We start from the raw sequence: 23,280 nt of genomic DNA, 5'->3' as shown, positions 1-23,280 counted from the left end.
GGAGCAGTCAGGCTCCTCCCAATCCTTCGCTGGCTCGTCAAATCACAAGTAACGTTGTCCACGTCGCCAGGACTGGAAGGATCATTGCCAAATGCTGCCTGCCGCAAGCTAGACCTGGTTTGGGACAGGAAGGAGCAACAGCACATTTGAAGGGGGAAGTTGCCGTAAATTACGCTGTGACCATGTCAGTACGTCTGTATTGACGAAATAGTCTCAAACCTTCTGTTCCAGGCCTATACAACCGTCGGCTCCCCGGATGGCCTGAGCTACCCTCCCTGAAATCTGCTGATTTCACGGATGGCATTCGAGCAGAAAAGCAGAAGCTCGAGAGGTTCTTAGGGGCCCGCCCCCCATTCATTCGAGCCACGTCACATTCCATTTCTGCGTCCAAATCATGCTGGTCAAGCTACCCCGAAACATTCGGGTAGCGCAACGGCATCGAAACAAAATCGTCCTTTGCCAATTGCTTAGCGGTTGCTTGTTCGCGATTACCATAGTCGTTTGGTTGCTTGTTCACACATTAACCAATCATACCTACCTCGCCTTTCCGCCCCAGCTTCAAGCAGCCTCGAACGTCCTGATTGTACTCGCACATCCTGATGACGAGTCCCTATTCTTTGGGCCAACAATCTTACAACTGATCCAACGCAAGCCACAGTCGGCAGTACACCTTCTGTTTCTATCAGCGGGTGAGTCAAAGCCATGACCGGCATGTTCTGCTCGAATTCGGATCTCGTGTTCCTAAGCACGGACCCCCTAGGAGAGACAAATGGCTAACCAAGAATGTTGTCGTTCCTTCCAGGCAACCACTATGGCTTAGGAGCTCGCCGCAAAATTGAACAGAAAAACTCCTGCACGGTATTTGGGGTCCTAGCGGACAACTGCAAGGTTCTGGATCTTCCCGAGCTGCAAGATGATCCCGTCGCCGTTTGGCCCAACGACAAGATCCAGACCATCCTCGCCGATCATGTCAGTAAGTGGCACATCGATACGGTAAGTTTGGGATTTCGATTATTCAATATTCCTGATCTTTTCGGTGGCATCAACTTAGACTTTGCCCCTCTCCGTATTGCGTACGCTGCATGTGCAGGAGCTGGTATACCATTACCTAAATTCGCGCGTGCTACGTGTTTCAATCACCTGATTATTCACTACTCAAAGCTAATGCTACACACAGATCATAACGTTCGATGAAAGAGGCGTCAGCGGGCACAAAAATCACATTGCAGCAAGCGATGCAGTCGTGTAAGTTACGACACTCCCTCAGATCGTTGTTGTCATGGAGAAGGTGGCGCCTTCCTTCCTTCCTTCCTTTCTGCCTCCGTTCCTTCCAAGCCTTCCGAGTTTCCACTTCAGGAAGGATCAAACTAGGCAATCTCCGTCCTACGATACTTCTGGTACCTGAAGATCTTTGCAACACCAGATCTGTCCAAGAGACGCCTGATTACTGCAATCGAGACAGCAACAGCGCATTATTCTCAGCTTCAATCCTTCATGATCCTTGGACAAGCCTCGATATTACCGTCGACTTTACTATCGATGATTCGCGGCATCTGCAGCCAAGGCGCAACGACAAATGATCCCTTCTGGGGCCAAACCCTTAGGCTAAGCCGAGTATGGCAATATCGATTGCTCTCAGCCCTATGTGCTCGAACAACAATATGCCAACCCTCAGGGTGCGGCTGTGTGAACCGTTCGTGATGCTGCATCGCCTGTTTCTTGACGTCGTCGAATCCTCGGACTGTCCCGGACCGCTCACATGAACAGTTGCCGACCAAAATTACAATCCGCTGGTCATAGATTCAAGCACTAACATGACACTTTGCAACAGATCATATGTCCAGCACCACCACTCAAATGCCCTCACGGCATACACCCTGACCACGACCTCTATCCCACGCAAGTACGCCTCGTTGTTCGATCTCCCACTCACACTGCTCATCCACGTCTGGCGTCGTACCTTCGGCGCAATTACCTCCAACACAGGACCGCCAGTCTTCGAGGTGAACAGCCTCTCCATGTGGTGGCACGGGGTACGAGCATTTCAGCAGCATGAAACCCAGAACAGCTGGGATCGGAAGCTGTATGCCGTGGTGAGCAGGTATATGTGGTTCAATGATTTGACGGAGGTTGAGCGGCGGGGCGGGCTGGAGGACGATTGAACTTGGCGTCGTTAGAATTTAGACAGAATACGAAATATGGTATACGTTGTTGAATCCATCCGAACAGAATCCTCAAACCACATCTTCCTTACTCCTTCTCAAGTCGCCCCCTGATAAACCGTGCTTTCCTACCAACAGTCTCCGCCGCCGCACAGCCTTGTACACAACCTTCAGCACTAACACCATAGCACCTACAATGCCCAATAACGGCACCAAGCCCAACGTTGCACATTTAGCGTCGCGCGCGTTGGCCAGCAGTCCGCCAGCGGCCTGCGAGGGATGTCGGAATAATTTGAAGAAGGCGGCGTCCCAGGAGTGCCACGAAGAGGATCCAAGGTGGCGAAAGATCGGGGTGCTGGCGTTGCCGTTGAGCTGATGCATGCGTGGCTGCGACGGTGGGCCTTGGAGGACGCGGAGGTTCGTGCGTGGGAGGGTCGTGGTTGCGTACATTGTTCTGTAGGTACTAGTCAGATGGGTACTCTTTTTAAACGGAACGGGCGTAATAAGGAGACAATGGTGTGGTCACGCGGAGGCGAAGCACTTACGATAGGAAGTGGCATCCTGTGCTGAAGCTGACGGTGGCATATGGCAGGCCGAACCATGAGAGGTCAAAGGCTTCCAGACGCTGGATGACTTGACCCAGGAAGGGCAGGCGAGGCTTGGCCATGATGAAGCCATTCGACACGCCGGCGGGATGGGCAGCAGCAGCGATAAAGTCGAATTGACGGAGCGGTGTCAATGGGCGTTCGCAGTTGAGGTCCATGTCCATGAAGATGCCTAACGAATGCTTGGTCAGTATGAGATCTCCTGAATGGTCTGTAGAGGGCCATTGTGATGGATTATGGCAGCCGGTCATGCCTGGCAACAAGGTTGATCGACTCACCCCCATAATAGTACAAGATCATGTACCGCAAACTGTCAGCCTTCTGAATGCTGAACTCATAGTCTCTCCACATGGGCCACACTGCAGGGAACTGTCGTTGAACAAAGTCCTGCGCGCGGTCTTCATCCCAGAATTCAAACGTGTAGCCGGGATGCTGCTTCCTGCAGCTCGCTCGGGCAACCTCCCATGACGGTCGTAGCGTAGCGTTGTTGCCAATGAAGATGTTATGAATGATCGGTGGCACTACATTGTGGCTGTCGTCAAGGCCAGCATCTGGTGTTGTCGAATAACTTTGGAAAGTGACGTCGAAGTTGTCAGCGGCCAAAGTCAGTGGATTCGACACGTTGCCCAACTTGAACAGCAAAGGCATTGCTGCCAGCTGTATGCCTGGGAGAACATGATTCCTGAAAACGACAAGAAGCGCGACGGTGACAAGCAGCGCGATCTTCAGCCATGGGTGACGACGATGAACATACACCTTCATCATCTCGCTGCGAGGTTGAGCGGAAGGCTGTGGTGGAACAATTGTCTTGCGTATGTGTGTCTTCCAGAATCCCAGCATTCCAGCAATGTGGCACAGGCACAGTGGCAACCCTAGACACTCTCCCTTCCATACATTCCATCTTCACGTGACAGGAAGCTCTTCACCCTGAGAAGCACGGATCCTGCGCATGTTGACACTGTCGTTGGGCCACGTCAGCAAGGTTCTAGAAACATAGGATCGTAAACGCCTTCGAAAAGCAACCAGGAATTTTAATTTTGGCATCATCCTTCCACGGGAGTGATTCGTCACCGCTAACCTCAGCTCGCTCAAACTCTTTTGTCATTACAACCTTACTCGAAGCCAATACGACTTGACCCTGTGCAGCCTCCCGGTTTGGCTTCCGCGACATCGAAATGCGCACGGAGAACTCCAGCATGTGAATTATTAGGTGTTGCATCGTCGAACTGTCGACCTTCACAACCCCTTGCTTGCATAAGGTATGACCTTGCTGTTGGGGAAGCAGGAGATCGCGGGCCGGACCTCAAACGATGGCGACAACATCGTGGTAGCTGACGAGAAGGGTCCAGCATGGGTAGAGCCTCAGGAAGCTCGTCGGACTTCGTCAATGTTTGGCGTTGCTGTACTTGTCTTGTAAGTGCACCCCTGAAGTACAGAAATTTGTCGCCAACGAATTTGATAGATTATGGATGTGTGCGAGCTGCGGGATCACACTGCATAACAAAAGAATCCTGAGCACACTTGGATTTAGTAAGTGCTAAATCATCAGAGCAACGGACACAGAGCAGACTGACAGTCTTCAGACTACCGTAAGATGTAGTCGACCGACGGTGATCAGAGACTCCGGCTTACCTGACTCAAGCATTTCTTTTGACGACATGGCACCTAGCGTTTGCTTCTGTGGCAACGCGGATCATGATGCCGTTGCTGGAACACCATGGCGTTGACGTCCAGAAGACAATTTCGTGGCGAGCGTACTTTTCAAGGATCTTGCCATTGGCGATCTTCTCCAGCTCTAGCATCATTCTTGGGAATCAAGCGTACTTGTATCTCAGCATATCGTCGATTCAGATGCTCAAGGTTCGTACCTATCACTCCCGCGTGGTGTGACACATTATTGACGTACCTTTCAGGCCACAAGCCCTGCTGTCGTGTCGCTGACGACTAGCATCTACGGCTTCAGTATACCGTCATCGCGCGACATGCTGCGCCTTCTCATAGTGGTCTGTGGTGGTGTGATCATGTCTTATGGCGATGTGACGCTCAATTTGGTCGGGTTCCTGTGTCAATTGTCAGCCATTCTCGCCAACGCAATGCGCGTCACACTGTCCCAAGCCCTTCTGCAATCGGCGAACTTCAGGATGGATCCTGTCTCGTTCTTGCACCATTTCGCGCCAATCGGTGCCTTAATATCTGGAGTCTGTGCATACTACCTCGAGGTTCCGAACCTCAACATGGATCAGGTGTTTCGCGTGGGTTGGATGGAGCTTTTGATCAACGCGAATCTTGCATTTGCTATCAGCCTCATCACATTCGCTTTAGTTAGTACTGTTCCCTCCGATTTGCAGAGCCTGACTTGCTGACTCAGTTAGATTGGCAAAACATCAGCGTTGACGTTGACCTTCACGAGTATGGTCAGAGATATAGCTCTTATCCTGGGTTCCGTAGTTCTTGGGGCGCGCGTCAGCGTGCTGCAAGCAGCTGGGTACGCGATAGTCAGCCTTGCACTCTTAGACTATGCGATACCTGCGAGATGAAAAATGGTCCGCATGCAATACATATCTCCATATCAAGCTCGTGCAAAAGCGATGCGCAGTCCGAATTCTCATGATTGTGAAGCCGCCCGCCACCCGGTCGCTCTTGACCGAAGGCCAAGCCTGTATGGCATCAATGGCAACAAGTCGGACAGGGATCAGTCAGGCTTGGCCGAGAGACGCCCGCAGTGTAAAAGGCATCTGCTGCTTGTAAGGCTGTGGCTACCCTATAAGATGCCTGTTTCTGCCCAGCACCCGCCCCAGCAACAACGCTACTTCAGTTGACGCAGAACGATAATGTCACGCCGCGAGGGTGGCAGGGCGTCGCGACCACAGTAGTATACTGTTCAAAATGGGTATCATTGAATTTTGCATACAAGTACAAGCCTCGCTCATCATCGTAAATCATCAGACCTCAAATGCCCCGGGCTCATTTCCGCTCATACCAACAGATCATCTCTTTTCTGAACTTCGGCATACTGCAGCCTCGCGCAAAGACCAAGCAGCACCACCGTCTCAGTCGCCGCATAGTAATTCAGACTGTCGATCAAGATCTTGAGATGCCTATTGAAATGGTTCTCAAACCTCCTCAGGTGCTCCTCCAGGTCGGCAATCTTCTTCTGCTTCTGCTCGTCGTTGGATGCTGCTGCACCATTCTTGCCGTCGCTTGCATCAGACGACCCGTCATCATCTGCAGCATTCAGGTCTCGGGTGAATCTCGCTGTGTAAGAGGCGAACATCGTGCAACCCACCATGAGCTTTTCATGGATGCGAAGTAATTTGCCTTGAGTCAGTCCAAGATCTTTCATGCACGAGTCCAGCATGTCAAGATGATCTTGCATGAGCTCGTCCACGGTACGCTTAGTACGCGGCTTTAATTGAGATCGTGGTCGCTCTTCGTTCTGGTCGCCGAACTCAGCATCGTCCACCTTGGTCATCAACTTCTGATAGTTCGGCTCAATAACTTCAGCCGTTGCGTAGAAAAGCATTTGTTGTACGAAGACTAGCATCCTTGCTCTGAGCGTCCATGCTCGCCGCTTCCAGTATTCAATGCGGTTGTCAGATGTTCGCCGGGTCCAAGCTCCCACCTTGCTATGATCCGACCAACAATCGACAAGCAATGCTTCCAGGTGTCGCAAAGCAAGCGTATACCGGAAGATGAGCTGATAGCGCAAGACAGTCTTCCTGCTAATTATCAAGGAGAGCGGGAAGGGCACTTTATAGTCCAGCTCGAGCGCTTCGAAACCGGTGATGTCCTTCTCGTCCTTCTTCATTGCTGCTGCAGGTGTTTTTTGCTGCTCGATCATTGACTCCGGATTCTCTTGATCTATGCCTTGCACATTGACGATCTTCATCAGCCATTGCGTCAGTCCGATCTCGTTCATTCTGACCCGAACATCTTCCTTGAAGGGATCAGCGACGGCGATGCTGCCAGGCTGATTCACCACCAGCTCGAATAAGGATTGAAGTTTCGCCTCGTTGACAGTCGACTGCTTTTTGCGCAATTCGGAGGCACTGAGTTCAAGAAAGTATAGAAAGAACTCGCCCCTATCGAGGAAGAAGTAGTGTTTCATCGAACGGAGGCGGCTTCTTAGCGAATTCTTGGTGAGCAGCAACGTCATAAGCTCTTTGTTGGCGAAGGAATAAGCATGATTGATGTTGTCCAGAAACCTCGGATCATCGAAAGTGGTCGGGATGTCGATGATGGGACTAGCAACATTGACACCACCACATTCGCGAACAACGTTGAGGTACTTGCCTGCAAGCAGCACCTTATCCTTCAGATGCTCAAGTTGTGGAGGGATCTCCTTATCCCGGATGTAATATCTCTTGTCCCAATACTCATCTGTGTAGTCCTCCTCAAGACGCTCCCGTTTGATGCTGCTCTTTCGCCGATCAAGAATTCCGCATGGGGATCATGAATACCTCCGTGATGTAGCCATTCATTCAGCATCAGCATGTACGGCTTCCCGGCGTCCCTTAGCAGCACCTCGAGTATGGACTTGGCGGCGGGGTCGCCAGAATATGTTGCCAGCCGCCTGCTAAGCAGAGCCAGTACATTGCCTCCTAGACAACGTTTCTTGCTCATACTTCCAGGAAGCAGATCTCCGCCTTCGCGCAGTCGTTCGATGATGTTGTCCGCGTCGAAGTCGTCCATCGAATCTTCAAGATCTTCTTCGAGCAAAGAATTCTTCTTCAGAAGCTCCTGCGCCATGGCGTAGATCGAGGCCAGACTTTGCGCGGTGGGTATCACAGACAAGTGCATTTGATGCAATGTGAAGGTGTCATCGGTCAGCACCTTTGTTTCTAGCTGCGCTACGAGGATGAGGTAGTCCTTGAGAAGCTTCCGTATTGAGGCACACAGCGCATGATTGACGGAGCCGTACTCCTCTCGGCTTTGGACCTCGACAAAGGCGTCCATTGCGCAGTAGTGCGTGGCCATCGTGAGCATTGACGAGGTCAGATCTCTGAGGCTCGGGTCTAGACCTGGCAGAGCGTGAAACGTTGGTCCAGTCAATCGATCTTTCTCATCGTCGGGGTCGTGTTTTTCATCAAAGTGAATGTATTCGCCCTCATAGCCCATGAACACATACAGCAAATCGTCGACCAATGCTCTCTCTTGTTCTTCCTTGGGCATGCCTAAGAACGAGGCGGTCTGCAACTCGTCCGGAGCATTTTTTGCAAGTTGCGGCCGCGATATGCGTGCAGCCAGCGGCGCTGAGGAGTGCGGTATGAGTGTCGCGACAGGATTCCATGATGGCTTCTCTGGTTCGGCGGGCTGACTGTATAACTTCGGCGCATCTGTGCTCTTGGGTCGTCGATCGGTCGCACCACGATTTGCGGTACCAAACGCTTCCTTCAGAGGACTCCGCCGAGAGAGGTAGGTCTCCGTGGTTGTGGTAGTGGTCTTTTCGCGTCTGCGCTCCGACGTGGTGGCCCTCTTGCCTGGCTTCAAGTGTGGCCTTTCATCTTCCGAATCATTCCTGTAGTCGGGCTCCTCATCCTCGTCAATTCCATTCTCCCTGTGGCTGTTTTGTGTGTACCGGCCAGACCTTGACGAGGTGACCCGCATTGGCCCCGCCGAAGCGGTGGCACTCCTGCGATCAGTCGCCGAAGACGCGTTCCGATATTGTTGTGAATTCATGACTTGACCCGCTCATTGCTGTTGAGTGCGCGTCTAGTCTCCGAAAGTCAAGAACGCGTCGAGACAGACTGATAGTTCAATGCAAACAACGGACAAAAGAAACGCGGAGTATTCGCGGTCTAGCGCTAGTCAACCGGTCGCTGATTTGGAGACGCATCACCGCCGCCGTGCCTGTTATTCAAAACTACCTACCTCGCCTTTCTCCAGCACTACTATCACCTAGCTCATCCTCGATTGAAAAGCACTCTGTCCCGACGAGGAAGCCAGGGACTGGTCATCGGAAGACAATATGTTCATCGCAAGATCCGAATATGGTATGTCTGATCGCTGCACTATCGGCACGTCGCTAACTCTCACCTTAAGATCGGGGCATCAAGTACGTGCAGGACACATTGCCAGCAATAGTACCACCAGGACTGACCAGAGTAGCACCTTCTCCCCAGAAGGACGTCTCTTCCAGGTCGAATACTCCCTCGAAGCCATCAAGCTAGGATCCACCGCCATCGGAGTGAGTTGAATCATCCCTCTCAGCAATGCGCCAGGACTGACTGTGGGCAGGTCGCTACATCAAAAGGTGTCTTATTAGGCGTCGAGAAGCGAGTTACATCCCCTCTGCTGGTCTCGTCCAGTATCGAGAAGATCGTGGAGATCGACAGACACATTGGCTGCGCTATGTCAGGTCTGCAAGCAGATGCCCGAAGCATGATTGAGCATGCCCGAGTCGAGTCACAGAACCACGCTTTCCACTACAACGAGAAGCTCGGCGTCGAGAGCTGCACACAGGCTATCTGCGACTTGGCACTACGGTTTGGTGAGGGTGCTCAGGGCGAAGAGTCGATCATGAGCAGACCTTTCGGTGTCGCATTGTTGATTGCTGGTTGGGATGCGGACAATGGCCCTCAACTGTGAGACCGTCTCCTGCCTAGCGAGCACCTGACTGACGATTCTAGATATCATGCCGAGCCATCAGGCACATTCTATCGCTACGACGCGAAAGCCATCGGCTCCGGCAGCGAAGGCGCCCAAGCTGAACTACAGTCCGAGTATCACCGTTCGCTCACCCTCGAAGACGCCGAGACACTCGTATTGAAGACCCTCAAGCAAGTCATGGAGGAAAAGCTTGATTCGAAGAACGTGCAGCTTGCGAGTGTCACAAAAGAGCACGGCTTCAGGATATATACTGATGAGGAGATGACTTCGGTGGTCGAGAGACTCGAAGAGAATTGAACGACGCCGAGAAATTTCCCATCTTGTGCATAGCCAGGCGTTGGTTGGACGACAGCTAGATACGGACAGTACATCAAGCTTACGAAGACGTGTCACAAGCGACCATTTCTCATCGACAAAGCTTTTCATCTATCTGCTGACTAGTGCGCAGTGAAATGGCTGGACACTGCCATCCGAAGTCTACTTTGTCTCCACTGGTCGCTCAGCTTGAGGGGTGATGCGTGCAATGTGTCGACGGGAGCCATTCTCCCAATCGATCAAGGCGGAGTGAGCAGTGACTCTGTTGTCCCAAACCACGACAGTGTTAGGCTTCCACTTGACGCGGCAGTGGAGATCCTGGGAGTACGCCAGATGGTCGTATAAGAACTTGAGCAGGTAGTCGCTCTCTTCTTGCTTGAAGCCGATGATGTACCGAGTGAACTGTGGGTTAACGTACAGCGCCTTCTCGCCAGTGGCTGGGTGCGTGCGGACGAGTGGATGAATCTAGACACCGATCAGCAACGGTCAATCAACACGGGGAGACAAAACTTACAGATGAAACAGGTGCTCTCCTGACAAACGTGCCCTTGCTTTCGGCAGCGGTTGCCTGCTCATAGCCGGAGTGCAAGGCAGTCAGTCCTTCCAAGCGCTCTCTGAAAGCCGGGCTCAATCTCTCGTACGCCTTCGCCTGGTTGGCAAAGATCGTGTCGCCACCAGCATCCGGCACGTCCAGGGCATACAAGAATGTAGTCCCAGGAGGCTGGTTCTCATATGTCACATCCGAATGCCACGCAATGCTGTTAGTTCGGTTATTGAAGAACGACTTGAAGCTCTGGTCCTCAGCACCACGGTGCACGAGATGCACTTCTGGGTATCCTTCCGGTGCACCTGACGTTGGATGGATGTGGAGACGTCCGAAATAGCGTCCATAATCCAGCGCCTTCTCGATGGGTAGCTGTGCAAAGTCCTGGTCTCGGAAAGCTACAACCTTCTTCTGAGCAACGAAGAGTGCAAGCTCGTCCTTGCCGGCATCTGTCAGCTGCGAGAGTTGGATGCCTGAGACCTCAGCGCCAATGGAGGAGGTGATGTTCTCGACTTGGGTGCCCTGTGGAAGCAGATTGGGAAAAGACGGATCCGCGTCCTTACCGTGCTCGACGTGCTCGAAGGGCTCGAGGGGAGGGTATCTGTTCAAGTTGTCAGAGCCGGAAGCAGCATTTGATATGCAAAGATAGTCGTGGGGGTACCTCAGACTCCTCCAACATAACATCACTTTTGGGGAGAATACCGGTCACACTTACTTTACATTCTTCTCATTCTCCCAAGTTGGCAGGTAGTGAGGGAAGCTAGCTGCCTTGAACTTGTCGGTCCCATGCAGCTCAACGTCTTTGTTGATTTTGTGTATCTGAAAGTCCTTGTATGCACCGACTGACCCGCGAGTGTCAGGTGCGCCGGGCTGAGCAGCTGAGATAGTCTGAGCAGCCACAGACATTTTGGTCGTTGATACAGGTATGGTATGTTTGGAAACAGTTGTGCAGGAAAGAGAAACAGAATGTGCACGACCTAAGAAACGTTACGCCACCTGATCTAACGCTCGCTATATACCAATGTACCAAGTAGCGATCTTCTCCAAACCCACGGTCGCTATATTTATGAACCACTCATGCAGCTGGAGAACACTGCCACCCCTCCATGGCCTTGGGAAGTGTTCATTGGGTTCGCTCATTCAACGTGGCATACGTGATGTCGTAGTCGCTCCATCCGAGGCTTCGGAAACTCCTTCATTTGCTTCTGAGTAAGTGACACAATCTTGGCCATTCTTGCGTGATTACCCCACTTCGAAAGCCATATCACATTTCACATATACTCAGCGCTAATTTTCGGTCGTCGAGCCGATAGCCATGGGACGAGTTCTGCTGCAACTGATCGGGACCCTACCGCGGAAACCGTCCCTTGATGTCCTGCCTACTTGAGCCCCGATCAGGTTGAGGCATCACGCCATACCTACCATGACGATACGGGTTCTCAGTGGGATGGATTTTGAGCTCCACGGCAGTAGCTTTGCCATCGACCGAAGCGCTGACCGGTTTCCAGACCCAGCTGAACGGCGGTCGTTGTCCCAAAATGTTGCGCGTAGTCCTTACTCGGCCACGTTGTCACCTGCATGCTGCCAGCATGCTCTGGGCTAAAGGGTGGGCCATTCACTGCCTGGCCTTGGCATAAGGCAATCACCATGTGGCTGCTTCAACGTTTGCCTTCTTTGACCAGCCGGCTTTCTAAGTCCCAAGGACCAGCGACCAATTGATCTTCACTGTACTGCCTTGAAACATGCTCCTGGACAGAGTATTGAAGGCCAGAGTTTTCATCTGACCGAGACCACTGAGCCTTTTCTAGGGCACTATCTGTAGGAATTACCTCCGCAATTGTTCCCGGCCCATGCCCACAGAAAGTGCCAGATAGGACTGCCAGTGCAGACTGGCGTGACTGCAGCAATACAACAGCGACTGACCCTATTGCGCTTGCCACATGCAGGGCTCCGGCCACAGCTGCCACGTCAAACAGCAATCAGATGGTTATGTCTGATCAATATCTTAATTCTGGACATCCCCAATCGATACAGACTTATCCCGATCTCAGACATTTACATCAACCCGTCAGGGCAATCATGGCCGGGACCAACAGGCGCGATCGATATTCGCCTTCAGACAGCGCATACTATGCCGTCGGCCCCAAAGACATGACGTCGTCCCCAACGGGCACATTCTACTTTGCTTATGGCTCGAACTTATCCACCACACAGATGGGCATAAGATGTCATCAGGATCCCCAGTCATCACAGCCCGTTGCAATTGCTCGCCTCGACGACTACGAGTGGATCATTTGCCAGAGAGGGTATGCCAACGTCGTTGCGTTACCACCACTACAACCGCAATCCAACTCATCAAACACACCATCGATCTCTCCTGGATCGCAGACAAAGACGACGTCCTCCACCACAAGCATCAACAAACGCACAGTCCACGGCCTTCTCTACAATCTCTCACCCGCCGACGAAGCTCGCCTAGACCTCTACGAGGGCCACGAAAATGGCCGCAACCCCCATCCAGAGCCCAATCCCGATCCCACTACTGCGACAGCCATCCCCTTCCTGCAAGGAAAGTGGACTACAACAAGCACTACCTCCCCGTCACCATCACGAAATGGCTCACGCCGCCCGAAGACTTCGGCCTCGAATCAGTTCCTCAGAACGTGGAAGCCGCCGCAGCAGTAGCGAGAGAAGAACAGGTCAAAGTCCTTGTATACGTCGATGAGCTTCGCACTTCGCGAGGTGTCATCAACGAGCCGTACATTGGGAGAATGAATCGTGGGATCCGTGAGGCAGTGGCCTTGGGGCTGGACGAAGGTTGGGTCGAGGAGGTCATGCGTGGTGACATTCCTCCGGAGGGCATGGCAGAAGAAGGGTACGTCGGGGAGGTCGAGGGTTACGTAGAACAACAAGACTAGGGATCTTGGCCTCCACCAGAAGAGACCCGAGAAGCAAAGAGCACTCTTTGGTGAGAAGAGCGAACGGAGAAGGGCAATTAGATCATCAAGCCCAAGAGCATGCGCAATAGATATAGAGGAAGTCGGTACGGAAGTCAAAGCGCCATCGTTCAACGCTACATACATTTTCCTTGCCGAATCGCTTGACCGTGTGTTTGTACAATTAGATCGTGACTCTTCGTCGTAGCGCTGCTGGACAGGCCGCCGTAACGCCTTTGCTTCCACCCTATGCACAAATAGAATAAATCAAGATGTGGACATCGTTAATACCTGCACCCCGCGCACCAATGATCCCTCGCCGCCACGCCCGACGTAAGCGCTATACTCTCAAAATCTGCCAGGCGCCGTCTGGACACTGGTCACACTAACATCGCGAGTATCTCTGCTGCTCATGCCACCAATGACGCCCTCCTTCAACATTATTCCTCTCCGAGCACTTCCCGGTGTCTTGCTCCCAGCCTCCATTTTCTTCATGTTCAGACTCCTAGCTCGGTCTCGTCGAGCACGGATTTGAGCCAGCGCAGCATCTCGCGAGACTGGTGTGCCGGTGATGCCGCTGAGCATTGGCGCGTGAGCGCTAGAGCCCTGCTCCTGGCTGGTTGAATAAGGATGACCGTGCAGATCGGATGTGCTGTCGCTATGTGCGCTGTCGTCGAAGTCACGCAGTGGAACAGTGGTGGTGGTTGTCACGGTCTGCTGTGCTTCAAAGCGGTGATGTTTGGCCATCGGCGTGATTGGGAAGACCGTGCTCGCAGCAGGCGATGCAGATGTGGCTTTCTCGAAGTGGTGGGTTTCAGACTTGTGCAGAGGTGATCGAGTCTGTGACTTTGACCGACTGTTAGGTCGGGATTGTGCTCGACGATGTCCCTGAGGTGATGAGTCTCTCAGAGCTACTCGAAGCGTCTGTGAGGTATAGGCTAGTCGCTCGTCGTCACGTATGACCGAATTTGGTGGAAGTGATCTAACGTCTGGAGAATCTGGGACCAGTCGGATTGGTGATTTGTCTGGAGATGGCACGCTGAGGATGCCCATCGCTGTCGATGGTCGTGGTGGATGATCCTTAGCCATCGCCATATCGAACATGTCAAGATCAGGGACTTCATTTGCCGACCGGGTGTGGATCAATTCAGGTGCCGCTGCTCGATCTTCGAACCGAGAAGAGACCGATGTTGAGAACACGAACGGCACTTTCCCCCTCCCGTCCCTACCAGGCTCTACCATCACCTGGGTCAGCTCCTCGAGTAATGCTGTTGGCTCTGGTGAGGGGTCTTTCGACTTCGAGCCGAACTCGTGCTCCACTGGTGATGGCAGCGGAATGCTGGCGGCTGCGTCGACGGTTGCGATGACAGCGAATTGCTCATCATCCCGAACCGCAGGTACTGCAGGGAGTGGTCGGCTTGGAGGCTCTTGGTCATCGAGTCTTCGCTTCTTCCTAGCACGCTCTTGGCAGAAGTTTTCGAATGCTTGATCGTAGATGTACCGCTCTCCACGCTTCTCGGCCTGTCTGCATTCGCAACTCCCACTCTGACACTGTAGGCGCATCAACTCGACTTGTTCTCGCTGTCGGACGACTTCATCTTTAGTCGCCTGAACTTCTTCGTAGAGAGCGTGAATGTGATCTTCGTAGGTGAACGGCTCGTCGTAGAGATCGCGGAGATATTGATCCCGATCGACGAATTCTGAATAGAAGGGCTCTGCTGCCCGAGAAATAGCCTTGCCAGGCTCCGATGGTGCAGCAGATGTTGTTGTTTCTCGTGACTGTTGAACAGTGGTATCGTCTATGATCTCCGGCTGAGCGGTTTCGACAGCTTGCTCGGTTGGCACATGCTGCTGAAGCGGCGATGTCTGCACTGCACGTTCTTCCACTCTGGAAAATGCCAGTTCTGGTGCCGGAGTCCGACGCAATTCTTGAATAGCCGCATCTCTCTCTTTCTCGACGGCTTTGAGTGTCGTCTTGAGTGTCTCAGCCTCTTCACTGAGTCCTGACACAGCATAGGCCCGCTCAAATGCTTCTTGTCGCGCTGCTTCCTTCTTCGCACGTTCAGCTGCTACCTCCGCCTGTGCGCGTCGCAGTTCTTGTTTGACCTCTTTCAGAGACTCTTGGATTTCCAACTGGCCCATCTCCGCTTGATATGCTTGCTTCCTGCATTTCTTGACTTCAGCGACGTACGCTTTCTTGTCATTTGTGCGCGATTCTCGCTCGGTAGCTAGTTGGTCTATCAAGGACTCGATGCGCTCTGATACCAGCTTCTCACGGTGTTTGCCGGACTTGAGCTGTTCCTTCAGTCTCTCAATCTCGGCGTGAGCGGAGGCGAGGCTTGCTTGCGACTCCTCGAAGCCGAGCACAGCTCGCTGGAAGGCAGCATTGGTTGGTGTTTGTGGTAGAGCAAAAGGCCGGCTACCTTTCGTAGGCGACGATGGGTTGCTCAAGCTGTTGAGGAAGTCGACCTTGCCACGCACGTCCGACGAAATGGACTCTCGTGACCGGTGATAGTTTGGCCGCTCATTCTCATTAGAAAAGATTGGCATTGATGGTGACTGCGGTAATCGCTGCTGATTGATCTGGTCTGCTGAAAGTTGTCGCAATGGACTACCGATTGGCGTCGACGCAGAGTGCTGAAAAGCAGCAGGCGACTCCATGACTGTTTCATGCACTTTCCATACTGTTACTATGCAGCTGATGTAGTACAATCCAGAGCAAACTTTGTCTTCTGCAGTCACTGCAGCAAACCGCGAGGCAGGTACGACTCAGGCTTGTTTATCAATCCCAATTCGATCTAGCGGCTTGGCACCGTGACTCGACCCAGAAGTGCCCCTCCTACTTGCCGGGAGAATTCAATCAAGAGAACGAAGTTCACCAAGTGAACTGCAAGAGCATTGTTCCATGTCGCTCTTCCCGATCTCCGGACAGACAGTGTCAAGATGTGGGCCGGAAGGTAATAAGTCACCCATGTAAGGTAGGAGAGATTGTTCGCTGTTGGCGAGAATCTTGTCACCGCCGCACGATGAGTGCGACCCTCTATTAGCTGATTGGCCTCACTGGCCTCTTTTACATGTACATAGCGCGTTCTCTGTCGCGCAACCAGACGGGTTTCGCCCATCGCTTCGCCTACCAGTCGATCATCGACGAGGCATACCCTCGCTCGAACCGGAGCGATCCTATTTTTCCCAACGAACAAAATTCATGAATATCATAAAACACACGCACGTGAACGTTCCCGTCCGAAGTCAACGCCAATTTCTGTCGATCGATCTCCTCGCATCTCTCCTACGAGCAATCCATGTCGATATCCCCTTGCGGTTGCAGAAATGATGCATCTTCAAAGTCCGTCATGTTGGCAGCAACCTCAATCGACATCATCCGTCGATGACAGTGCGACTTCTCGGGCACAAACTCAAACTGCTGAGATTGGGGCTGCATCCCAAAGTTCTCGAAGGGATTGAATACAGATGGCGGCATGGGCATGTCCTGCATCTCTGCTCTTTGCGGTCGAAGACGAGACTTTGGTTGCGCGACCTTCCGGCCACGAGCGTTCTGCTGAGACCTGTTACCGGTCTGCATGAACGAGACATCGACCATCTGTTCTGTCCCAATGTTGAAATAGTCAATCGGCAAGCTTTCGCCTGCGTCAGGATGCAAGGTCGGTGTGTCAGGTTGCCAGTCCTGACTTTCGTCGCTATCGGAATCACCCTCGTATCCTCGCTTGGAGCTAGTCGTGTACGACCACAAGCTCTGTTGTGAGATTTCGTTGGTGCGATCTTCGCTGTAATGAGACAGAACAGCAAGGTTGATGCCACAGAAAGTCGCAGTCGATGTGGGCTGCATCGCAAGGCCGCCAACTTTGTGCAGACTACCAGCAGAGTATGGTTCGGGATCCACGGGCTTGCTTCGAGCCATCAAAGCCTGCTGTGTCTCTGGCGAGAGCCGAGCAAGGCGGTTGCTGAAAGGGTGAGGTGTGAAGGGTTTCTTCTGAGGAGACTGATAGCCATCGGCGACAGACTTGCGGACGCGCATGCCGACTTGGAGTAGAGATGCCTCAATCTCAGCTTGCGACGGAGCTTGAGCGGACAGCTGCGCCAGGACTGGAGAGCCGAATGTATGATGAGCAATGTCACTGTTGGTTTCGGAAGGAATAATGCTGAATTGTGGTGGTGTGAACTTGCGTCGTTTTGATAGCGGGCAAGCATCGTTGAACATATCGGACGCCATCGTGATGGGAATCTGAGCCATGATGACTGATTGGCACGAACAGCGGGAGAAGAGGTAGGCTGAAGATTTTGAATGGTTTGGTGCTGATAATACGGTAGGTGAAATGAGCACAGCCGTCAGCGAAGAGGCCGTGTGGTGTCTGAACGAGTGTTATATTGTGATGGAAAGGCAATGGCTGATAAGTGATGGTATGGAAGGAGAAGAGTAAACTCTGAGTTCGCGAAGGAGAGCTTTTGATGTTACAGGAGACCCTCGCAGCTCAACCAACCATCGAGATCTTATCGAGGTAAGATGATGGGCGGGCTCGGCGGGCTAAGAATTTTGGTGGCGGACTGCTACGAAAATGGTCCAGACGTCCAAGGTGAGGCAGAGTGCACGGACTGGCCTCTGGGAAAGGGCCAAAAACGCACCAGCAGTGAAGCTCTCGTTCAGGGGAGCGACTTCGCCAAAACAGAAACCCCAGCCACCGTCACCCCGTAGAAATTAATCGAGCCAATCTCCCCTTGCTGGAAACCGGCAATCCTAAAATTGGACCCTGTAGTCCGCACGCTAACGCAGCTCATTTAGACTCAACAGGTTAGCTCTCAGGAACGCGCCTTTCTTCGGACTTCCTTCGAGCAACAGACGCGTGCTTCTTGTGCTGCGAAAGGACTCCGTGAGTAGACATGCGAGACATGCTTATCTGTCAGTATCCAAGATGTGCCGCAGCCAGTCAATCTGATCTATGCAATAATAATTGCTCTTCGGCATCTCAAAGGCGCGAAATCCATGGCTCATTAGCGGGCCGAACTCTTATGATTCCACTCTCTCGTCCAGCCATGGGACGGATCGAGGGCCACAGGATGGATTTCGAGGCTCAGACAACGCCAGCATGCCTGCTCGCATCTTGATAGCAGTTCACTTTGACGAGGAATGCGCATAATAAGGTAAATCGCGATGTTGCCTTCTCGGCGTCTCTACCGAGCTTCCAAGGCGGGCATGGGGCTTTCTCCAATATTTCGGGATTCGTGCGGAGATCTGCATCAGAGAGTACGTACCACGAGAGTCTCTGATGACCGCGAGCTCAAGCAACCATACTCTGTGCTGACGCACGAAATGGGTGTGCGCGAATGTGATGATAGCTCGGTGGTAGCGATTTGGCAAACGTTGGCTCCTCAGCAGAATTGGACAGCATGAAAGATCTCTCCATCATCGTGGTTGGAGCGGGAATTGGTGGGTTACAAACAGCGCTTGCTCTGGCTGCCAAGGGTTTCAAGGTCACAGTCCTCGAAGAAGTAGAGGAGTTTCGAGAAGTCGGCGCGGGCATCCGAGTACCTCCAAACAGCATCATTCTAAGCGAGTCCCATGGTGTCGACTTCAGTCGGATATCAAAGTGCGTATCTCTCGGCAATCGCTTTGTTGACTGGAAAGGCAAGAACCTACTCGACGTACCGTTCCAGGACATTGAGGCGCAATATGGCGGTTCTTACTACTTTTTACATCGCGCAGACCTGATCAACTTACTGCTTGATACGGTACGTGCTAACAACAGCATCGATCTACGCATGGGCGCCAAAGTCGCGAGATATGACTTCGATAGGCCAGCCGTCTATCTCGAAGACGGTGAAGAACTCTTCTGCGACCTGGTCGCATGCTCTGATGGCATCAAATCTGCTGCAAGAGACACGATCAACGGCAAGCCCTGTCCACCCGAAGATACTGGAGACGTTGCATATCGAATCCTTGTACCCGCCCAACCGCTCCTTGATGACCCAGATATGAGCCATCTGGTCACCGAGCCGTGGGCAGTACATTGGATCGGCCCGTCTGCCCATGCTGTGGGGTATCCCCTGAGGGACGGCAAGCTCTATGTATGCCCTCCGTTTGCGTGAGTGTGCTTGATGAGCTTTCCTCGAACTGACTAGATCAGAACATCATCATAGACATCACACACGACACAGATCCCTCCCCACCACTGTCCTTCTCGGATTGGATGCAGAAGCACAGCAACGAGGAGCTCGTGGATCGCTTCAAGGACTGGTGTCCTGAAGTCCGAAAGATCTTATCGTTGACAGGCACATACCTGAAGTGGAAGCTGGCCGACTTCGAGCAACTCGATACTTGGGTGCATCCCAGTAATGCTGCGGTATTGCTTGGAGATGCCAGCCATCCTATGATGCCCGTAGGTCCACGCTTTGCTTCCAACTTCTAACCGAACACTTCGACCCATTCTGATCTGACAATCCAGTACATGGCGCAAGGTGCCGCCCAAGCCACCGAAGACGCCGCTTGCCTCGCATCCTGTCTGGCACATTTCGACAACCTCCCGGAAGCACTCCACGTCTATCAGGAACGCCGCATTCCACGCACAGCATACATTGCCAGGAACACACGCGTCCTACAGGAATGGTGGCATGTGCACGATGGACCATTGAAAGACAAGCGAGATGCAGCTATGGCGACGCAGGACAGCGACGACAATCCGATGTTCTGGGGCTCGAAGACGCGGCGGGATTGGCTATTTGGGTTTGATGCGAGAAAACTGGATGCCGATGTCCAGATGCCTTCGCTGCCGCCTGAGGTTGATGCGGAGGATAGTGTGTACAAATACCTTCGATTGCGGAGGACAGAGTGAGGCACGATTCTTTGAATACGCTTCTCAACCCACTGCATTTCATCACTCAAACTACTACTAGTAGACCCAGGATCTCAGCCCCCAAAGACCTCCTCTGCCATGCACGCTAAGCCCAATCTACTCAAATCAGGCAGAAAAAGGCATTCCAGAATCTCGCTTAATGAACGCACGGATCCTCTCTTGTCACACATCAACGAACTCCTGATCTGTTGAGTGTAAGCATGACGAAGACTTCCACTGTCTTGCAATTTCACGCCGCTGGCTCGACGCCAACTTCACTCGCTCAGGGCCGTGCAGATAGAGGTATTGCAGACACCGGCGGCTCCCCTTCAATAATGCAATGGACAGCACCACTCCAGTCCTCGCCGCCCTCGACGCTCTTCTGGCCTCTGTAAAGTCCACCACGCTTACTCTGACGTATCCCTCAATTCCCGTCACATCCTTCTTCCGTGCCAAAGACATTGGTCTCTTCAAAGCCGAAGTTTCTCGTCTTGTTCCTGTCCTGCAATCTCTCCGGTCACGCCACCTCGCGTTGCCCTCGGATCTGGAAACGCAGCTCATAGAAGTTCTGTTAGCTTGTGACACGGTCAGAGCAGAGAGCCTTTTTCTGCTGTCCAAGGACGACTCTGAGGATGATGATGTGGAAGACGGGGAGCACGCAAGGCACAGGTCAGAGGAGAGCCTCAGCAGCTCGCCGAGCAAGCAAAAGGTCTACCGAGCCTCTTGGATGCTCTGCTTGCACCGAGATAATGCATTTTTGCTGCGGCATCGCTTGATGCAATATCGCTGTGTCCTCGAAGCGACGCTAGCAATAGCGAATCTGTTGTCGCTCAAGGCAATCGCTCGCACAGCGATGTTTTCTCGTGCCGCTGTCAAGGACATCTCCGATCAGCTGGCGGCGCTCAAGCGAGCCCTGACGCAAGTCATGGGCGGCAATCCAGCGAACTTTGAGGTGAAAGAATTTGGTTTAGTGAACGAAGGGCAGAAGGTGGATGGGGCGGCGTTCCTCAGACGAGGGCTCGTGGCTGTCAGGGCGGCGGTGCATGATCCTCGGGATCTGGGAGTGACGGGTCCGAGTAGCGAGTTGATCATGTTCGTGGATCGATTACTGGTTGAAGGTATTCGAGAGGGCTGGTAAGGGCGGTTGGAAGTTAAGAACAGTGTTCCCAATCGAGGTCTGAAACATCACCCTGGGAGGTTGAGATACATCCGAGAGAGGCCTTTGCCGTCTGACCAGGGCGTGTATATGCAAAATATCCCTCTACGACGTATCTTCGAGATCAGGATGAAGGGTGAGCTGTATTAGGAAGGTGGTGAGTGACAGACGGAACTGCGCATGCTTCAGCGGCAGCCAGCTCACTCGGAGTGGCATGGAAAAATCGAGGGAGCAATCAGAAGTCTCCGAATGGCAAGGACGACACCAAATCGGTGTGGAAGATGCTTCTGAGAAGCCTAGAAAAGTGGAATGGACCGACGTCGAGAAAGCGCTTACCCACGCCGGATGACAGGTGCTCGAAGGAGCGATTGACGGCCTCATGGGAAGAAATCGTCTCGCGAAAAAGTTCGAGTGCCTTGCCTTTGCGCCAGAAGTACAAAAGTCCTCTTACTGAGTTCGAGCGAGCCGATCTGTCCTGCTGCTCCTCGGCATCATTCCCGTCGTAGCTCATAGATCTCCTCATGATGCGTAACCAGTAGCGACGAGACTCTTCAAGCCTACAAGCGTCTTCGTCGAATCCCACATCCAAATAAACATGATTTCGAAGCGCATACAATCCACATATCCACATTACGAACTTCTCAAAGCCCTCAACCGATCGCCCAACCCTTCCTCCATGACCCTCCTTTCCTCCTCCGGCTTCGCCGCCACCTCCTGCTCCGGCACACCCTTCATCTCCTGACTCAATTCCACCCCAGCTTCGTCCGCAACCCTACCCATCAAAGCCTCCACCTCCCCTTGCCCTTCCACCCCAACCTGCTGACTCTCCACCCCACCCGCTACGCCCTCATAGTAGCTACTCACCACATCCAGGTCCTCAAACTGGCTCTCAAACTTCTCCATCACAGTCCCAATCTTCTCCAGATCCATGCTCTTGAGCGCCACATCCATACCCTTGACCGTCTGCGCCATGGAGCCCGTGACGGTGCGCATAGTGATGGCGGTCTGTACACGGGCAGCGACGGCGTCAATGCGCGCGGCCAGGGTCAGGAGCTGGATGCGTTGTTGCGAGTTGCGGACGCTGTTTGTGGCGTAGAGGCGGGCGATCTGGGGCTGTGGAGGAGTCGTGGTGAGGGCTTTCTTCAGTTTGGCTTGTTCGGTGCGGCTGTCTTTGTCGGCTTTGGCGGCTTGGCGGTTGAGTTGTTTGGAGGTGAACTGTGACGTGTAAAGTCAGCGGTCGGGTCGGACTTGTGGCATTACGGACGAGATGAGGTGGGAGGGGATCGTTGAGCCGGCATTGCCGGGTCGAGGACATAGAGACGCTGCAGCGGACTCACTTTGAGGTTGAACAGAGCCTTCTCGAGGCCCGACATAGTGGCGTAATTGGGTGTGCTCCGCTTTCAGATCTGGTAGTGTGTTTCTCTTGCGGGACGGGAAGACTGCAATGTATCGTTCGGAAGTGGGCTGCTTTGCGGAGGTAGGACTCTGCGGTGGTGGGCACGATATGTGGAGGCAGTGGTTGTTCGCGGAAGTGGTATAGCTGATCTGATCGACTTTGTGAATGAAGTGTGTTGATCTAGATTGGATCGACCTCTACAGTCTTGCGGCTGATCAGATGTGAAGTTGCAGTGCTGCCGGGAACGAATGACGTGCAACTGCCTGCGGCCGAACTTCGGTCTGGCTGACTTAAACTGCTTGGCAGTGAAGTAGGTAGAGGTAAGTTCTGCGTCGAGCTCACGTGTTTCTACTCTTGAACCATTGTGCCAATTCTCGAATCTCTGAGGTATGGGACGAGATGAAGCGACTGATGGGGATTTCGAAGCAGAGATAAGCATTCTCAACGTAGCTGACGTGCCAGAATCACTCGTTGTAAGAAGGGCATCGAGGGGAGCCTGTCAGCTATAGGAAAAAACAGAAAATGTGCTTTGAATCATTTTGCGAAGCTAAGCTGCTAATCAGCGGCTACCTATCCGATGGCACACAGGCGCAGGTATCAGGTTGTTCGCCCGACACTATACATCTTGACTGCCACCGTAAGGAAGACGCCACACAGACCGAGGCAAGGAATAGGGCCGACCTTCGTGGAGGATGAGCTATCACTCGTCTTC

The 23,280-nt window shown here is 52.9% G+C and overlaps 11 protein-coding genes across 11 annotated transcripts; 5 read left to right on the top strand and 6 right to left on the bottom strand.

Annotated features, from left to right (window-relative positions):
- Nucleotides 1-783: 783 nt before the first annotated feature.
- On the top strand, nucleotides 784-2,162 carry AB675_6558 (N-acetylglucosaminyl-phosphatidylinositol de-N-acetylase; the record flags this gene model as incomplete). The annotated part of the gene is made up of 3 exons (XM_018146857.1): nucleotides 784-993; nucleotides 1,178-1,245; nucleotides 1,832-2,162. The coding sequence occupies 3 exons, from the start codon at nucleotides 784-786 to the stop codon at nucleotides 2,160-2,162; spliced, it is 609 nt and encodes a 202-aa protein (XP_018004099.1).
- A 72-nt stretch (nucleotides 2,163-2,234) lies between these two features.
- On the bottom strand, nucleotides 2,235-3,415 carry AB675_6557 (Inositol phosphoceramide mannosyltransferase 1; the record flags this gene model as incomplete). Its single annotated transcript, XM_018146856.1, has 3 exons — nucleotides 2,235-2,616; nucleotides 2,708-2,939; nucleotides 3,046-3,415. The coding sequence occupies 3 exons, from the start codon at nucleotides 3,413-3,415 to the stop codon at nucleotides 2,235-2,237; spliced, it is 984 nt and encodes a 327-aa protein (XP_018003640.1).
- Nucleotides 3,416-5,741: 2,326 nt separating this feature from the next.
- AB675_6555 (Spindle pole body component alp4) lies at nucleotides 5,742-8,446 on the bottom strand (the record flags this gene model as incomplete). Its single annotated transcript, XM_018146855.1, has 2 exons — nucleotides 5,742-7,182; nucleotides 7,266-8,446. 2 exons carry the CDS (start codon nucleotides 8,444-8,446, stop codon nucleotides 5,742-5,744), a joined length of 2,622 nt encoding a protein of 873 aa, XP_018004032.1.
- Nucleotides 8,447-8,735: 289 nt separating this feature from the next.
- Nucleotides 8,736-9,673, top strand: AB675_6554 (Proteasome subunit alpha type-5; the record flags this gene model as incomplete). The annotated part of the gene is made up of 5 exons (XM_018146854.1): nucleotides 8,736-8,760; nucleotides 8,810-8,822; nucleotides 8,876-8,954; nucleotides 9,005-9,351; nucleotides 9,397-9,673. The coding sequence occupies 5 exons, from the start codon at nucleotides 8,736-8,738 to the stop codon at nucleotides 9,671-9,673; spliced, it is 741 nt and encodes a 246-aa protein (XP_018003837.1).
- A 180-nt stretch (nucleotides 9,674-9,853) lies between these two features.
- Nucleotides 9,854-11,141, bottom strand: AB675_6553 (Alpha-ketoglutarate-dependent sulfonate dioxygenase; the record flags this gene model as incomplete). The annotated part of the gene is made up of 3 exons (XM_018146853.1): nucleotides 9,854-10,156; nucleotides 10,206-10,836; nucleotides 10,951-11,141. 3 exons carry the CDS (start codon nucleotides 11,139-11,141, stop codon nucleotides 9,854-9,856), a joined length of 1,125 nt encoding a protein of 374 aa, XP_018003905.1.
- A 1,173-nt stretch (nucleotides 11,142-12,314) lies between these two features.
- On the top strand, nucleotides 12,315-12,920 carry AB675_6552 (uncharacterized protein; the record flags this gene model as incomplete). Its single annotated transcript, XM_018146852.1, has 1 exon — nucleotides 12,315-12,920. The coding sequence occupies one exon, from the start codon at nucleotides 12,315-12,317 to the stop codon at nucleotides 12,918-12,920; it is 606 nt and encodes a 201-aa protein (XP_018003698.1).
- Nucleotides 12,921-13,519: 599 nt separating this feature from the next.
- AB675_6551 (uncharacterized protein) lies at nucleotides 13,520-15,832 on the bottom strand (the record flags this gene model as incomplete). The annotated part of the gene is made up of 1 exon (XM_018146851.1): nucleotides 13,520-15,832. One exon carries the CDS (start codon nucleotides 15,830-15,832, stop codon nucleotides 13,520-13,522), a length of 2,313 nt encoding a protein of 770 aa, XP_018003770.1.
- Nucleotides 15,833-16,460: 628 nt separating this feature from the next.
- Nucleotides 16,461-17,423, bottom strand: AB675_6550 (uncharacterized protein; the record flags this gene model as incomplete). Its single annotated transcript, XM_018146850.1, has 1 exon — nucleotides 16,461-17,423. The coding sequence occupies one exon, from the start codon at nucleotides 17,421-17,423 to the stop codon at nucleotides 16,461-16,463; it is 963 nt and encodes a 320-aa protein (XP_018004097.1).
- Nucleotides 17,424-18,574: 1,151 nt separating this feature from the next.
- AB675_6549 (3-hydroxybenzoate 6-hydroxylase 1) lies at nucleotides 18,575-20,016 on the top strand (the record flags this gene model as incomplete). Its single annotated transcript, XM_018146848.1, has 3 exons — nucleotides 18,575-19,252; nucleotides 19,312-19,563; nucleotides 19,630-20,016. 3 exons carry the CDS (start codon nucleotides 18,575-18,577, stop codon nucleotides 20,014-20,016), a joined length of 1,317 nt encoding a protein of 438 aa, XP_018004047.1.
- Nucleotides 20,017-20,356: 340 nt separating this feature from the next.
- AB675_6548 (uncharacterized protein) lies at nucleotides 20,357-21,154 on the top strand (the record flags this gene model as incomplete). The annotated part of the gene is made up of 1 exon (XM_018146847.1): nucleotides 20,357-21,154. One exon carries the CDS (start codon nucleotides 20,357-20,359, stop codon nucleotides 21,152-21,154), a length of 798 nt encoding a protein of 265 aa, XP_018003664.1.
- A 648-nt stretch (nucleotides 21,155-21,802) lies between these two features.
- On the bottom strand, nucleotides 21,803-22,545 carry AB675_6547 (Vacuolar protein-sorting-associated protein 46; the record flags this gene model as incomplete). The annotated part of the gene is made up of 2 exons (XM_018146846.1): nucleotides 21,803-22,387; nucleotides 22,510-22,545. 2 exons carry the CDS (start codon nucleotides 22,543-22,545, stop codon nucleotides 21,803-21,805), a joined length of 621 nt encoding a protein of 206 aa, XP_018003661.1.
- Nucleotides 22,546-23,280: the final 735 nt, after the last annotated feature.

The sequence above is a fragment of the Cyphellophora attinorum genome (assembly GCF_001299255.1).
Source record: "Cyphellophora attinorum strain CBS 131958 chromosome Unknown Contig4, whole genome shotgun sequence".
NCBI classification, from domain to species: domain Eukaryota; kingdom Fungi; phylum Ascomycota; class Eurotiomycetes; order Chaetothyriales; family Cyphellophoraceae; genus Cyphellophora; species Cyphellophora attinorum.
Note: the sequence above shows the minus strand (reverse complement) of the source record. Positions and strands in the feature narration are given on the sequence as shown.